At 42.1% G+C, this 13,518-nt stretch overlaps 1 protein-coding gene across 2 annotated transcripts in view; it reads left to right on the top strand.

Moving 5' to 3' along the window:
* Nucleotides 1-706: 706 nt before the first annotated feature.
* Nucleotides 707-13,518, top strand: part of UGT3A2 (UDP glycosyltransferase family 3 member A2) — a 60,336-nt gene continuing 47,524 nt past the window's right edge. Inside the window, exons 1-3 of one of the 2 annotated variants that reach the window (XM_081520899.1) lie at nucleotides 707-800; nucleotides 2,814-2,915; nucleotides 9,644-9,758. In XM_081520899.1, coding sequence (XP_081377025.1) covers nucleotides 707-800; nucleotides 2,814-2,915; nucleotides 9,644-9,758 — 311 coding nt within the window. The remainder of the gene's footprint in view (nucleotides 801-2,813; nucleotides 2,916-9,643; nucleotides 9,759-13,518) is intronic. The other variant, XM_081520900.1, reaches the window with a different exon arrangement.

The following is a 13,518-nucleotide window of genomic DNA, read 5'->3' as shown; positions in this document are numbered from 1 at the left end:
CATGAACTATACAGTCCATGGAATTCTCCAGGCCAGAATACTGGAGTGGGTAGCTTTTCCCTTCTCCAGGGGATCTTCCTAATCCAGGGGTCAAACCCAGGTCTCCCGCATTGCAGCTGGATTCTTTGCCAGCTGACCCACACGGGAAGCCCAAAAATACTAGAGTGGGTAGCCTGTCCTTTCTCCAGCAGATCTTCCCAACCCAGGAATCAAACCGGGGTCTCCTGCATTGCAGGCGGATTCTTTACCAACTGAGCTATCAGGGAAGCCCTGCATATGGGCAGTATGAAGTAATTAGAACCGTTAGGTGGGGTGCCAAAAGTTTGGGGGAAGGGTCCATTAAACAGGTGGATCCAAGTTACTTGGAGGTGGAGCTGTCATCGACGCACTCTCTAAACGTCCCTACCATTACTGGTTTGAGTGTTTTCCTGGCAGGGAGGATGGAGATGATGTGGGCAGCACTGGATCAGCTCACTAAACCCTCCTTCTGCTGGCCATGTTTAGGGAGGGTGAGGACAGACTAGTGGTTTACTCACAGAGGGAGGAGGGGCCGGAGGGCAAGAGGTGACAAAGAGAAAGGAAGACAAAGGGATCCCTCATCTCTCACCAAGCTCCCAACCAGCGCCTTTCCTTCCCTGTCTGCGTGTACTCTGGGTCTGTGCATGGGGGCACAGGGCTCGGCTCTGTAGCCTCTATTGGAGCCAGGATGGCAGGGCAGCAGGTGCTGCTTCTATTTGAATTTCTACTGCCTGGGCTCCTGTTCTCAGAGGCTGCCAAAATCCTAACTGTGTCCCTGGTGGGTAAGTACTTGACCGAAGATCCGAGACAGGCTAACAGCCCTTGGTGAGAGAACTGCATGTTTTTCCATTCTGAGGCAGGTTTCTCACCCTGGCTGGCAGATGAAGAGGTAGGAGCCATCCATGTGGGTCAGGGGTGGGGCTGGGACTAGAAGTTTGAGATCCAGCTCAGTGCGGAGGCCCCAGGCTGCCTCCTCCAGGGCGTGAGCTGGATATTCAGAGGCTCTCACTAAACATCTGGGGGGCACACAGCAGGTGCAAGTAAGGACTGTGGCTAACCAGTGGTTTGCAGGGAGGTTGGGGGGGTGGAGGTGGAGGGAGGGAAAGGAAAGGGGCCCCTGAGGGCAGCAGTAATATTAAGAATTTTCTGAGGCTGCATGAGAGCCAGGGTGGAGCAGGAAAGATATTACAATGATAATTAGAAGAGTGGAGTGTTTTACCCAGAGGAATATATCAGGATACAGGGTTAATCACAGATGGAGCTTCCCTAAGACTTCATTTTAACCCACAGTGGGCTGTCTTATATCACAGAGAATCTTTGAGCTGGAAAGAACCATAAATCATCTAATTGAGTTCCCACTAAGTTTTCCTGAGCAGGAAACTAAGGGTCAGGAAAGTGAGACATCTACTGCAAGAGCAAATAGAACCCACTAATGGAACATACCAGATATTTACTCAGGAGTTCCTGTCCCCAAGACCATCTTCTCCAAGCTTCCACTGTCACTCATTTTTCAGTGGGGAGTTTTAAAAATCACTCTTTGTCTCTATTTGAAATCTTTTTTCTTATTGGTTGTTTGTAATGATAATGCAAGACAGCTTTCTCACCCCTCTAAGAGTACACTCTTCCCTAGCCTGGGACTCTGGGAGGGAGTGGTGTGGTTTGTGAGGGGCTGGAAGCCCAGAACTCACTGACGCTCCCCAGGATCTTCCATGAATGGACGCGTGTGTGGTTGCCCTTCATCTTGCCCTTTCTCCAGGTCTAGGGATTAACATGTGGGCAAGAGGTGTGGGAGATTAGTACTTATCATTTCCTGTTATGTCAGACTGTACAAGTTTGTATTGAAAAAAACTGAGAAATAGGTACACATTATTTCTCTAGCACCATGTCCCTCTAACCTCAGTCTCCAAACATTTGCCATTTGCCACTAACTCCTCTCCTGATTGGCTTTCTCTACTGCTGAGACCCTTAGATTCAAGCAGCGTCCCTGTGTTGGTGCAGGTTCTAAGAGAAGAACTTCGTGTGATGGAGCTCGAACCTTTCCCAAGGATTAAGCTTCCCTTTCCTTGGATGGATAGTATTCCAGTCTCTCATGCATATAAGATTCTGCAGGCCATCCCACAGTTATTCCACAAGTCCATCCCCAAGTCTTGATGGGTGTGAAACATTTAGGCCTCCACTGAGAAACTTCCTGCTAATATTTGAATCTCAAGCAGTTTGACTCTAACTGATGTCGCCACATCCTTCTGCTGCAGTGGTTGCTTCCTGGACTCACATTCAAGCTCCCACAGCTCTCACTCCTACTCCAGCATACATTTCCAAAGAGAAGAATCCCAGAAATAGCTCTGATGGATTGTCCATTAGGAACTCTTCACACTCACATGTATGGCACTGTGCCAAAATTTCTACCAGTACAGTTATTTTTTCAGGCTATGGTGTCTCCCTACGCCCCTGGCTAAAAGACAGTGTGTACCTTAAGATCAGGAACTCCTTAGGACCTAAGCACTGAGAAGCTTATCACACTGACATGGAGACCAGAGTCATAAGAGGAAATCTTTGATGGAGGTTTGCCACTTGTCAAGGAGCTGGGCCAGCAGGCTCTGGGGGTGGGGGGAAGGGGTTGGGGGCGGGTTGGACATACGCAGAATGAGATGGAGAGACTGACTGATGGCACTCATTTCCTCCACTCCCCATCAGCTCTCTGCTTCCCTACCCCTCCTCTCCTGAATTTATCAGCCCATCAACTGTAGAATCTCTACTCTCATCATTATAAAAATGAACTTGTGCTTTGTTCCTAGGTGGAAGCTGTTTTCTACTGATGAATCAGATCTCTCAGATTCTTCAAGATCATGGTCATAATGTCACCATGCTTCTCCAAAGGGGAAATTTATTGCTACCAGGTACCTTTCTCCATTAATTATTAAAAAAAATTTTTTTTCCTCTACTAATCCTTTATTTCCTATATTCCTGGAAAGAAACTAAAGCTTTTTGCATAGAAGTCTTTTCAGATAGTTTCTTTAAATCTAACTGGATTAAAAGAAGGAAAAGCATGTGTGTGTGTGTGTGTGTGTGTGTGTGTGTGTGTGTGTGTCTATGTAAGCTATAGGAAAGCTTCTTGGCTCTGTTCACCAGGACTCTGTATGGGCTTCCCAGATGGCTCAGTGGTAAAGAACCCACCTGACAATGCAGGAGATATAAGAGATGTGGGGTTGATCCCTGGGTTGGGACAATCCCCTGGAGTAGAAAATGGCAAACCACTCCAATATTCTTGCCTGGAAAAGTCCATGGTCAGAGGAGCCTGGTGGGCTACAGTCCATGGGGTCGCAAAGAGTCAGACACAACTGAAGCAACTGAGCATGAGCATGAAGCTCCATGTTCTGTGGTCTTATGTTCTCTTCCCTTGTGTTAAGTCACTTCAGTCGTGTCTGACTCTTTGTGACCCCATGGACTGTAGCCTGTCAGGTTCCTCTGTCTATGGGATCCTCCAGGTAAGAATACTGGAATGGGTTGCCATTTCCTACTCTACGGGATCTTTCCGATCCAGGGATTGAACCCACATCTCTTTTATCTCCTGCATTGGCAGGTAGGTTCTTTACCACTAGCACCACCTGGGAAGCCCTCTCCTCCCTTACCTGACTTCTGCATCTCAAGCAAACCCTCCACACATTGCCACAGACCATGTTGGCAAATACTACTTTTTTTTCTTAATTGGAGGCTAATTACTTTACAATATTGGGGTGGTTTTTGCCATACATTCCCATGATCAGCCATGGATGTACATGTGTTCCCCATCCTGAACCCCCCTCCCACCCCCCTCCCCATCTCATCCCTCAGGGTCATCCCAGTGCACCAGCCCTGATCTCCCTGTCTCATGCATCAAACCTGGACTGGCGATCTATTTCACATATGATAATATACATGTTTCAATGTTAATCTCTCAAATCATCCCACCCTTGCCTTCTCCCACAGAGTCCAAAAGTCTGTTCTTTACATCTGTGTCTCTTTTGTTGTCTCGCATATAGGCTCATCATAACCATCTTTCTAAATTCCACATATATGTGTTAATATATTGTATTGGTATTTTTCTTTCTGACTTACTTCGCTCTGTATAATAGGCTCCAGTTTCATCCACTTCATTAGAACGGATTCAAATTCATTCATTTTAATAGCTGAGTAATATTCCATTGTGTATGTGTACCATAGTTTTCTTATCCATTCGTCTGCTGATGGACATCTAGGTTGCTTCCGCGTCCTGGCTATTGTAAACAGTGCTGCGATGAACATTGGGGTACACGTGTCTCTTTCAATTCTGATTTCCTCAGTGTGTATGCCCAGCAGTGGGATTGCTGGGTCATATGGCAGTTCTATTTCCAGTTTTTTAAGGAATCTCCACACTGTTCTCCATAGTGGTTGTACTAGTTTGCATTCCCACCAACAGTGTAAGAGGGTTCCTTTTTCTTCGCACCCTCTCCAGCATTTATTATTTGTAGACTTTTTGATACTACTTTATAACTTGGCTTGAAAACCTGTTGAACAGATGTGTTACCAACATATAAGATTTCTAATAGGTAAAGATCACCTTTCTTTTTCTGTGGTATAGATGACTTATCTGAAATTTAAGGAAGCTTTCTCAAGGGGTTCCTTATTTATGCAGCTAAGATCAGACTCTACTGTTACGGTGATCTTGTTTTCTTGAGAATCAGTGACTGCCCATGAATTTGTGCATGTTGACACAGAAAGGGCCTAAATCCAAAGAGTTTAGCTCTAATGAGCTCCTACATTTTAGCAACTCCTCTCTGTCGACAGAAAAGGGAACAGCAACCCTGAGAACTTCAGTGGTTCTCTTGCAGTTACATGACAGGTTAATATCGGTGTTGGGTGGATTTAGGATTTTAAGCTCTGGATTGCTCAATCTAAAGTATTTCTCAGGCTTGATTTAAAAACAGAAAATCCAGTATTAAGTGGAATCATTAAAGAACAAAATCATGAGAAATGATAAAACTTAGAAGGTGACTTCAGGCTTTGCAATTGTTCAAACTGTATTAAAATAATTCTTTTTCTGTTGAAATTTATTTTTTAAATTGTGATAAATATTACAGAACATGAAATTGACCACTGTAACTATTTTTGTGTAGAGTTTAGTGACATTAGTGAAATTTAGTGACATCAGTACATTTCTGGTTGTGCAACTGTCTCTGCCATCTACCTCCAAAAATTTGTTTATCATCACAAACTAGAACTCTGTACCAATTAAAAATAACTGTTCATTATCCATTTCCCCAGCCCCAATAATTTGACTATTCTAGATACCTGATACAGGTGAAATCACACAATACTATCCTTTTGTATCTTGTATGTTTCACTTAGCATAATGTCTTTTAGGTTCATTCATGTTGGAGTGTATATCAGTATTTTCTTCTTTTTTAAGACTGAATAACATTCCATGGAATGTCTATACCATACTTTGTTTGTCTATTCATCTATTGATGGATATGTCTATTGTTTTTACCTTTTGGATATGTGAATAATGCTGCCGTGAACTTTGGTGTACAAATATCTGAGTCCCTATCTAAATCCACTTTAGTCACTTTCTAGATTAAGTTCTATATTTTTCAGCAAACACCTTTTATATACATATCCTTTTGTACCTTTTTTTGACAGCAGATCTGATTAAATAGGTGTACTGTATTAATACTTAAATTTAAAAATTATAATTTAACCTAATTAAAAATTTAAATTAAATAAAAATGTATTTTATTTTATATTTTTGACCTTGATCTTCAAACTTGTGAAGCACTTGGGAGCTACAGAGTTAAGATATGTAGTTTTAGAAAATTTACCTGACTCCTTTATGGAGAATGACATGTATGAGATCTAAAATCAAAACAGAGGGAGCTGTAAAAGCTATTTAAAGAGTCCAGGTGAGATGTTGGAGGGGACACCTAAGACAGAGCCTCACTGTAGTTAGTCTAAATGCCCTTCCATGTAATCACAAAAGCAGAAGGCCTTTCCATTGTTAATTTCTTTTTAATTGTTTATTAAATTGTTTATTTCTTTTTAATTTAATACAAATCAAAATTTTAGATTAAAAAATAAGTTTTGCAAGAACTTTGGGAAACTACTAAAATTGCATTCTACCTCTTTAATAAATATATGTGCATTAAAGTCTATAGACAATTTAGGGAGTTTATGGATCCATTCAGTTTTATTCTTAGGTTTCAGGTTGAAGTGTCTAGGATTTCTTTCAATATTCCCTAATCATGGGCATTCCTGAGGCTTTGAAACAGCATTTCCATTCTTCACTTCATTAGTAGAGCTAGGCTAGGTATCTGCAAATCAGGAAAATTCATGATTACGTTATTATTTCTGACCTGGTGCTCACCTCAGTGCATTGAAATATTTGAACCATTTACTAACTCCTAATTTGAACACACGTACCCATCTTTCTTATTTATTAAAAACTTTAGTGAGAAAATAACCTCACTGGCACTAAAGAAGCAAAGATCCCTGATACTCACATGTGTGGATTCACGTGCTGCAATCAGTGTGTGCAGTCACAACTGGGTTACTGATGGAGGCTAAAGAATACTGATGAGTATGAAAGAGAAAGCCTAGATTGCCTTGAACAGCCCGTTAGTGGAAATGCAGATTTAAAAAATCTACTAATGAGGACTGCCTCCCTGCACACCAGCAATGGCTGCTTTCCTCTGTTCAGATGCAGGGCTGTGTCTGAGGAGGCTTCATTCTCCCTAAGTTCTGCTTGAAGTTCTGCTTGTCATACTGCTTGACGACAGCAGCCTTCATTCTAGTGGGGATTGGTGGTGTAACAGTTTGAGACTTTTTGGAATGCTGGGATGGGTTGAATGCATTTTCTCTGTGCGATATACTTGAGTTTTGAGGTGCAGAGAACAGAATATAATAGGCAGACTGTGTCCCCCTAAAGGTATCCCTGTTCTAATTCTTGGAACCAATGAATATGCTACCTTACATGGTAAAGGGACTTTGCAGATGTGATTAACATAAGGATCTTGAGATGGGGAGATTATCCTGGACTATCCAGGTGGAGTCAGTGTAATTACTAGAGTTCTTCTAAATGAAAGAAATTAACAGGAGAGTAACAGAAAGAATGTGATAGAGGAAGGAAAAGTCAGAGTGATATAATTGTCAACTGGAAGGAGGCTATGAGCCAGGGAATGCAGGCAGCCACTGAAAGCTGGAAGAGGCAAGAAAAAGATTGTCCACTTAAGCCTCCAGAAAGAATGCAAGCCTGTTCGTGTCTTGCTTTTACTCCAGTAAGGCCCATTTTGGATTTCTATACTTTAAGATATTAAATGTTGTTTTTTGCCTCTAGGTTTACAGTAAATTTTACAGAACCCTTAGGAAGCTATTAGAGTCATCACAGGAGGTTAGATCCTCCCTGAAAGCAGGAGAGTAGGTTGCTAAAGCCAACTTTGAGGGCCACTAATTGCAGTGGCTATTGTATTATAATTTGGATGGATTCTAGAGCTGCACATGGGCTTTCTCTAGTCGTAGGAAGCTGGAGCTGTTCTTCACTGGAGTGTGCAGGCTTTTCATTGCGGTGGCTTCTGTTGTTGCTGAGCACTGGCTCTAGGGCACACAGGCTTCAGTAGTTGTGGAGCACCAGCTGAGTGTCTCTGTGGCACATGGAATCTTCCTGGACAAGGGACCAAACCTGTGTCCTCTGCATTGGCAGGTGAATTCTTAGCCCCTGGACCATCAGGGAAGTCCTAGAGCTTTTCTTATTTGTGCCTCTATCCAAAGTGGGCTGATTTTCTAGCACACATGAACTTAAGTAAAACATATAAATTAGAAATATGTTGTCTCCAGAATGTAAAAAGGCCTAAAAGATGTTGGAGCCATTGAAATATTGTGGTATCATTTGTTGTTTCTTTGCCATGTGAGTGATAGAAAAGTTTTAGAGTGACCAAATCCTTCTGAGAAATTTAACTTAGGTATGGGGTAAGGGTGGGGGTGTCCCTGGTGGCACAGTCAGTAAAGAGTCTGCCTGTAATGCAGGAGTCCTGGGTTCGATCCCCAGGTCAGGAAGATTCCCTGGAGAAGGGAATGGCAACCCACTCTAGTATTCCTGCCTGGAGAATTCCATGGACAGAGGAGTCTGGTGGGTTACAGTCCATGGAGTTGCAAAGAGTTGGTCACAACTGAGTGACTAAACACTTTCACTTTCATGGGATCATGAGCTTTGTGTCGGAGCAATGGCACATCCCTTCGTGTGAGCTGCTTTGAGAACGTTTCTGTCTTGAATGAGTGTGTGGAACAAATCTCCTTGGAGGAGGATATCCTCAATGTAATGTAATACCTATGATCCTAGGGGAAATTAGATGTGGTTAATATTTTGCCAGCAAAGATTGTGGCCAGTGGTAGAGATGTTGACGTATCCATTGGCAACCAGTCAGAGCTATATTGTGCCTTTTCCAGTGAAAGTGAAAGTTGCTCAGTCCTGTCTGACTCTTTGCAGCTCCATGGACTATACAGTCCATGGGATTCTCTAGGCCAGAATACTGGAGTGGGTAGCCTTTCCCTTCTGCAGGGAATCTTCCCAACTCAGGGATTGAACTCAGGTCTCCCGCATTGCAAGCGGATTCTTTACCAGCTGAGCCACAAGGAGGCAAACTGTAGGCGAGGGCCTGCTTAAAGAGGTACTGAGCAGAACATATTAGCCAAATCTGTGATTGCTAAGTATTTTCCAGTAGATTGTTGGATAGAGTCAGTCATTTTACTTACACTGAGTATGGAAGCTGTAATGTGTGGGACTGTGCATTATCTGTTCCCAATCCTTACAATTTGGTTAGATGTCATGACTGATGTAGGCATGCAAGCATTAAGAGAGTGTGAAAGATTTATTACTCAAATAATAAGGCCTTTTTGGAAGAACAGGACAGGTTCCCAAGTACCCGAGAAATGGCCATCCAGTGTATGGAGGGATGATTAGCTTGAGTTTTTATTGTAAGTCGGCGGAGGCGGGGGGTGGTATGTGGTGAGGATTACCCCTCATTGACCTGACTTGCATGGTTTGAAACTTCCACTTAGGGGCACGAGAGGGAGCAGGCACCTTTCTTAACAGTTTGCCCAGGAAACGGAGATAGAGACGGAAGCCCTCCAGCATCAAATATCAGAAACGAACTCAGACTTGATTACAGCTGGGTAACTGGGGAGAAACCAAGTTGGTAAAGAAGACTATTTTAATGAAGTCATTCAGTACTTGTTACTGAATCACAAAACTATTTGGATATATCACTTTAAATAATGAAGATGACTTTTTCTAAAACAGAACGAGCAGAGACTCTGGAACCAACCTTGACACATTTTCTTAAACTAACTTTGTTTTCTCAGCAGTAAAATGAGACAGACAGTGATACATTCACTTAAAGCTTTACATGGAAGTTTCCATAACTTTAAACTAAAAAGCATTCCTGAATTGTTGCAAGGTCCTCAAGGAATACTTTCAGTATACAAAATTGAATGAGAAAGCAACCGAACATCATAAAAATAATTCAAAAGATACGATCAAATGTTGGTATCATCATGCTAATGTTAATCCATGTTGTGTGACACATTTAGCGTGTTTAACCTATTGATGTTTTTGTAGGTTTTAAAGAGGAGGAGAAATCATACAAAGTTTTTAACTGGTTTCTGCCTGAAGACTGTAATGAAGAATTTAAGAGATCTTTTCATTCCTTTATGGAGAAAACTTTTGTGGGCAGGTAATTTTTTTAATTATTCAAACTAAAGAGTCACAGTTCAGTTCAGCTGCTCAGTCGTATCTGACTCTTTGTGACCCCATGGACTGCAGTACGCCAGGCTTCCCTGTCCATCACCCACTCCTGGAGGTTGCTCAAACTCATGCCCATTGAGTGGGTGATGCCATCCAACCATATCATCCTCTGTCGTCCCCTTCTCCTCCCACCTTCAATCATTACTGGCATCAGGGTCTTTTCAAATGAGTCAGTTCTTTGCATTGGTGGCCAAAGTATTGGAGTTCCAGCTTCAGCATCTGTCCTTCCAATGAATATTCAGGACTGATCTCCTTTAGGATGGACCAGTTGGATCTCCTTGCAGTCCAAGGGACTCTCAAGAGTCTTCTCCAACACCACACTTCAAAAGCATCAATTCTTCAGTGCTCAGCTTTCTTTATAGTCCAACTCTCACATCCATACGTGACTACTGGAAAAACCATAGCTTTGACTAGATGGACCTTTGTTGGCAAAGTAATGTCCTTGCTTTTTAAAGAGTCACAATTTTGGTAATATAAGTGAATGGATAGATGCTTAGAGTGAGGCTGTGATAAAGGATGGTTGGATGGATGGACAGAAGAACAGAGATATGGATGAATGATACTGATATTTGGGTAAACAGGTGTTTCACAGTACATCACCCATTCCAGCCACTCAAGGCTTTTCCTTGCTCTGTCCTTTCTTCTACTATAAGCATGAAGGTACCCCCCCCAACCCCCACACACACGCATTCCTGTAGCAAGTGGGAGGTAGGTAGTTTCTTCTGGGATTTCCTTACAATACTTCAGTTACAATCTTTGTCTATAATTTCCCCAACACAGAAGTATATGTATCTCAACCTCTCACTGTTGGTAGGGACATCAAAGACACCTTTTTATTTATTTTTTCATTTTCTCTTCATATGTTTTTACTAACAGAGAAGACTTTTAAACAGTGCTTTTGTAGAAGTTGAGCATCTGGCCATGTAAAGTCCTTTTAAAAAGCAATCAACCTTGTGCAAAATAAGATGTGAAGCTGACTCCTTTTGCTTCATCTGACATGAAAAGGAATACATAACTCCTTACTCTTAACATTAAAGGGGAAAGACAGAAATCCATGCCTATCTTGGTTAGTTACAGAGGACTCTTCCCCTCTTTTCTTCTTGAAAATCTATTTACTAACCAAGGTACTGCTCAAATCTGACTATTTCCATAAAACCTCTTTTCCTCACTCAGATTGGATGAACACGGTCCCTTTGGTATGTGCGTTAATCGTTCAGTCGTTTACACTCTTTGCGACCCCATGCACTGTAGTCCGCCGGGTTCTTCCATCCATGGGATTTTCTAGGCAAGAATACTAGAGGGGGCTGCCATCTCCTTCTCCAGGGGATTTTCCTGACCCAGGGATTGAACCTGGGTCTCCCAAATTGCAGGTACATTCTTTACCGTCTGAGCCACCAGGGAAGCCCTCTGGTATAAGTCTGATCTAATCTACTCACCTGATACTTAGTTTATATCATCTTGTGGTGTTAGTTATTTATTTTAAGTATAAGCTTTGTCCATTCCTCCCTACTTTAATATTTTGAGGACAGATATAAGTAACCAGGCATTCTTGATATTTTTCCTATTTGTTAGTTTAATTTTAACTATGACTAATGAATTACATTCTAGGAATTTTTATAACATTATTAAAGTTATCCAAAAGTTTTGGTAACCACTCCTTTGTTATATCTTAAGAAATACAGAGTAGAATATGATGTGAGCCAATCACTTCCATTGTTGTGACTTGAAGTTAACCCTAAAGATCAGACAGAGATCTGCATATTGCTAATGACATTTTAGTCTCTGGGCAATCTCTATCTGAGGTAGAGTGGTGCAGTGGCGGACAGTTATAACTATGCCAGAGTACCAATTCTCTTGGTCATCCATGCAGTCAGGAAGCCTCTGATATCTCGAGGCCTTCTTGCACTTGTTACCTCTGGTATCACAGAGTGCAGCTGATATCCTACTTCCCTTTGTATTGTACAAAGAGGAAACAGAATCATAATCTATTTAGGCAGTGGTGGGAAAGCATGGCAAGAAGATAGCTTCCTGGGATAACCCCATAGGCGATGTCTTAATTACACGTCAGTAATCTTTTCTTCTCTGGATCCCTTAGCCTGCAGTGAACTGGAAAGGCTAATATATGTTTCAAAACCAGATTTTTCCCCTTTGTTTACTGTGGACACAGAAAGATGGAATTCCCATTTTTAACTGAGATTTTGAGTTCTAATATGATCCAATAACCTCTTGGATGAGGAAATCTGTCATATGCGGATACACAGTGATTTTTAAAAATAGCCTGTACTGTCAATATTTATGGGATTATGTCATCAAGTGATTCCCACAGTTTTGCTGAGTAAACAAAGAAACCACTCATAAAGGTTCAGTATGTAAGTAAAGTTTAAGGAGAACGTCACAGAATTCACCCAGTAGAAAGAGACCTGTGAGGCCTGCTATGGTCAAAGAAGCCTCCCAGGGCAGAAGTCCCAATGATGGCAATTCCTTTTCCATTAATGTAATTCATCTGTGCCCAAGGACTTCAGGAATTACTGTCTGAGAACTGTCATGGAGAGTGCTAGGGATTTGTGGCAGTGAGGAAAGGGAGTAGGGGAAGGAAGGGAACACTCTCAAGAGCAGAACATCTGCCTGGACTGACTGAGAGATCATGTGTATGAACAGTGGTGGAGTAGGATGGCTGCTGCTGGGTGTGGGCTTACTTACCTGGAATATTTTCTTTGTAGCCCAACAGTTTTTAATTTAACTTTTTAAATTTTGGCTGCACTGGGTCTTTGTTGCAGTGTGAGGGCTTTTCTGTAGCTGTGGCGTGAAGGCTTAGTTGCTCCACAGCATGTGAGCTTTTAGTTCCCTGACCAAGGATCAAACCCAAGTCCCCTGCGCTGGTAGGCAGATTTTTAACCACTGGACCACCAGGGAATTCCCAAGATCCTTTTTTAAAAATTAAAATATAGTTTGTTTACAGTGTTCCAGGTGCACAGCAAAGTGATTCAGTTCATATATATATATATGTACATATATACACACACACTTATATATCTGTATATATATGTGTATATACACACATATATGGGTTTCCCCAGTAGCTCAGTGGTAAAAAATCTGCCTATAATGCAGGAGTTGCAGGAGAGTAGGGTTCAGTCCCTGGGTTTGGAAAGATCCCCTGGAGGAGGGCATGGCAACCCACTCCAGGATTCTTGCCTGGAGAATCCTGTGGACAGAGGAGCCTAGCCAGCTACAGTTGTAGGGTCACAAAGATTCAGGCACGACTGAAGTGACTTAGCATGCATGCACACACACACACACACACATTCTTTTTCAGGTTATTTTCCATTATAGGTTATTACAAGATATTGAATATAGTTCCCTGTGCTCTACAGTAGATCTTTGTTGGTTATCTATTTTATATATAGTAGTATGCATATGGGAGAAGGAAATGGCAATCCAGGGAATCCAGAGACATCTTGCTTCATCTTCACACTTTGGGCCTCCTGTTCTCTCCACCTGGAACATCTTCCCTCCCAGCTTCATTCCTAAAAAATTCTTCCACCAACTCAAAACCCATGTAGCCCAAGGATCATTTCCCAACTCTTCCTGCTCACTTGATGTAAGTTCAGTAGGGGATGGATGGATAGATGGAGATAGTTGCCTTGATTAGCACTAGCACTATTCTCTACAGAATTCCCTGGGTTCTG

This window comes from Giraffa tippelskirchi, chromosome 8, assembly GCF_054371585.1.
Source record: "Giraffa tippelskirchi isolate mGirTip1 chromosome 8, T2T-mGirTip1v1.2.pri, whole genome shotgun sequence".
Classification (NCBI taxonomy): Eukaryota; Metazoa; Chordata; class Mammalia; order Artiodactyla; family Giraffidae; genus Giraffa; species Giraffa tippelskirchi.
The sequence above is the reverse complement of the archived record's forward strand: the minus strand, read 5'-3'. Positions and strand labels throughout refer to the sequence as shown.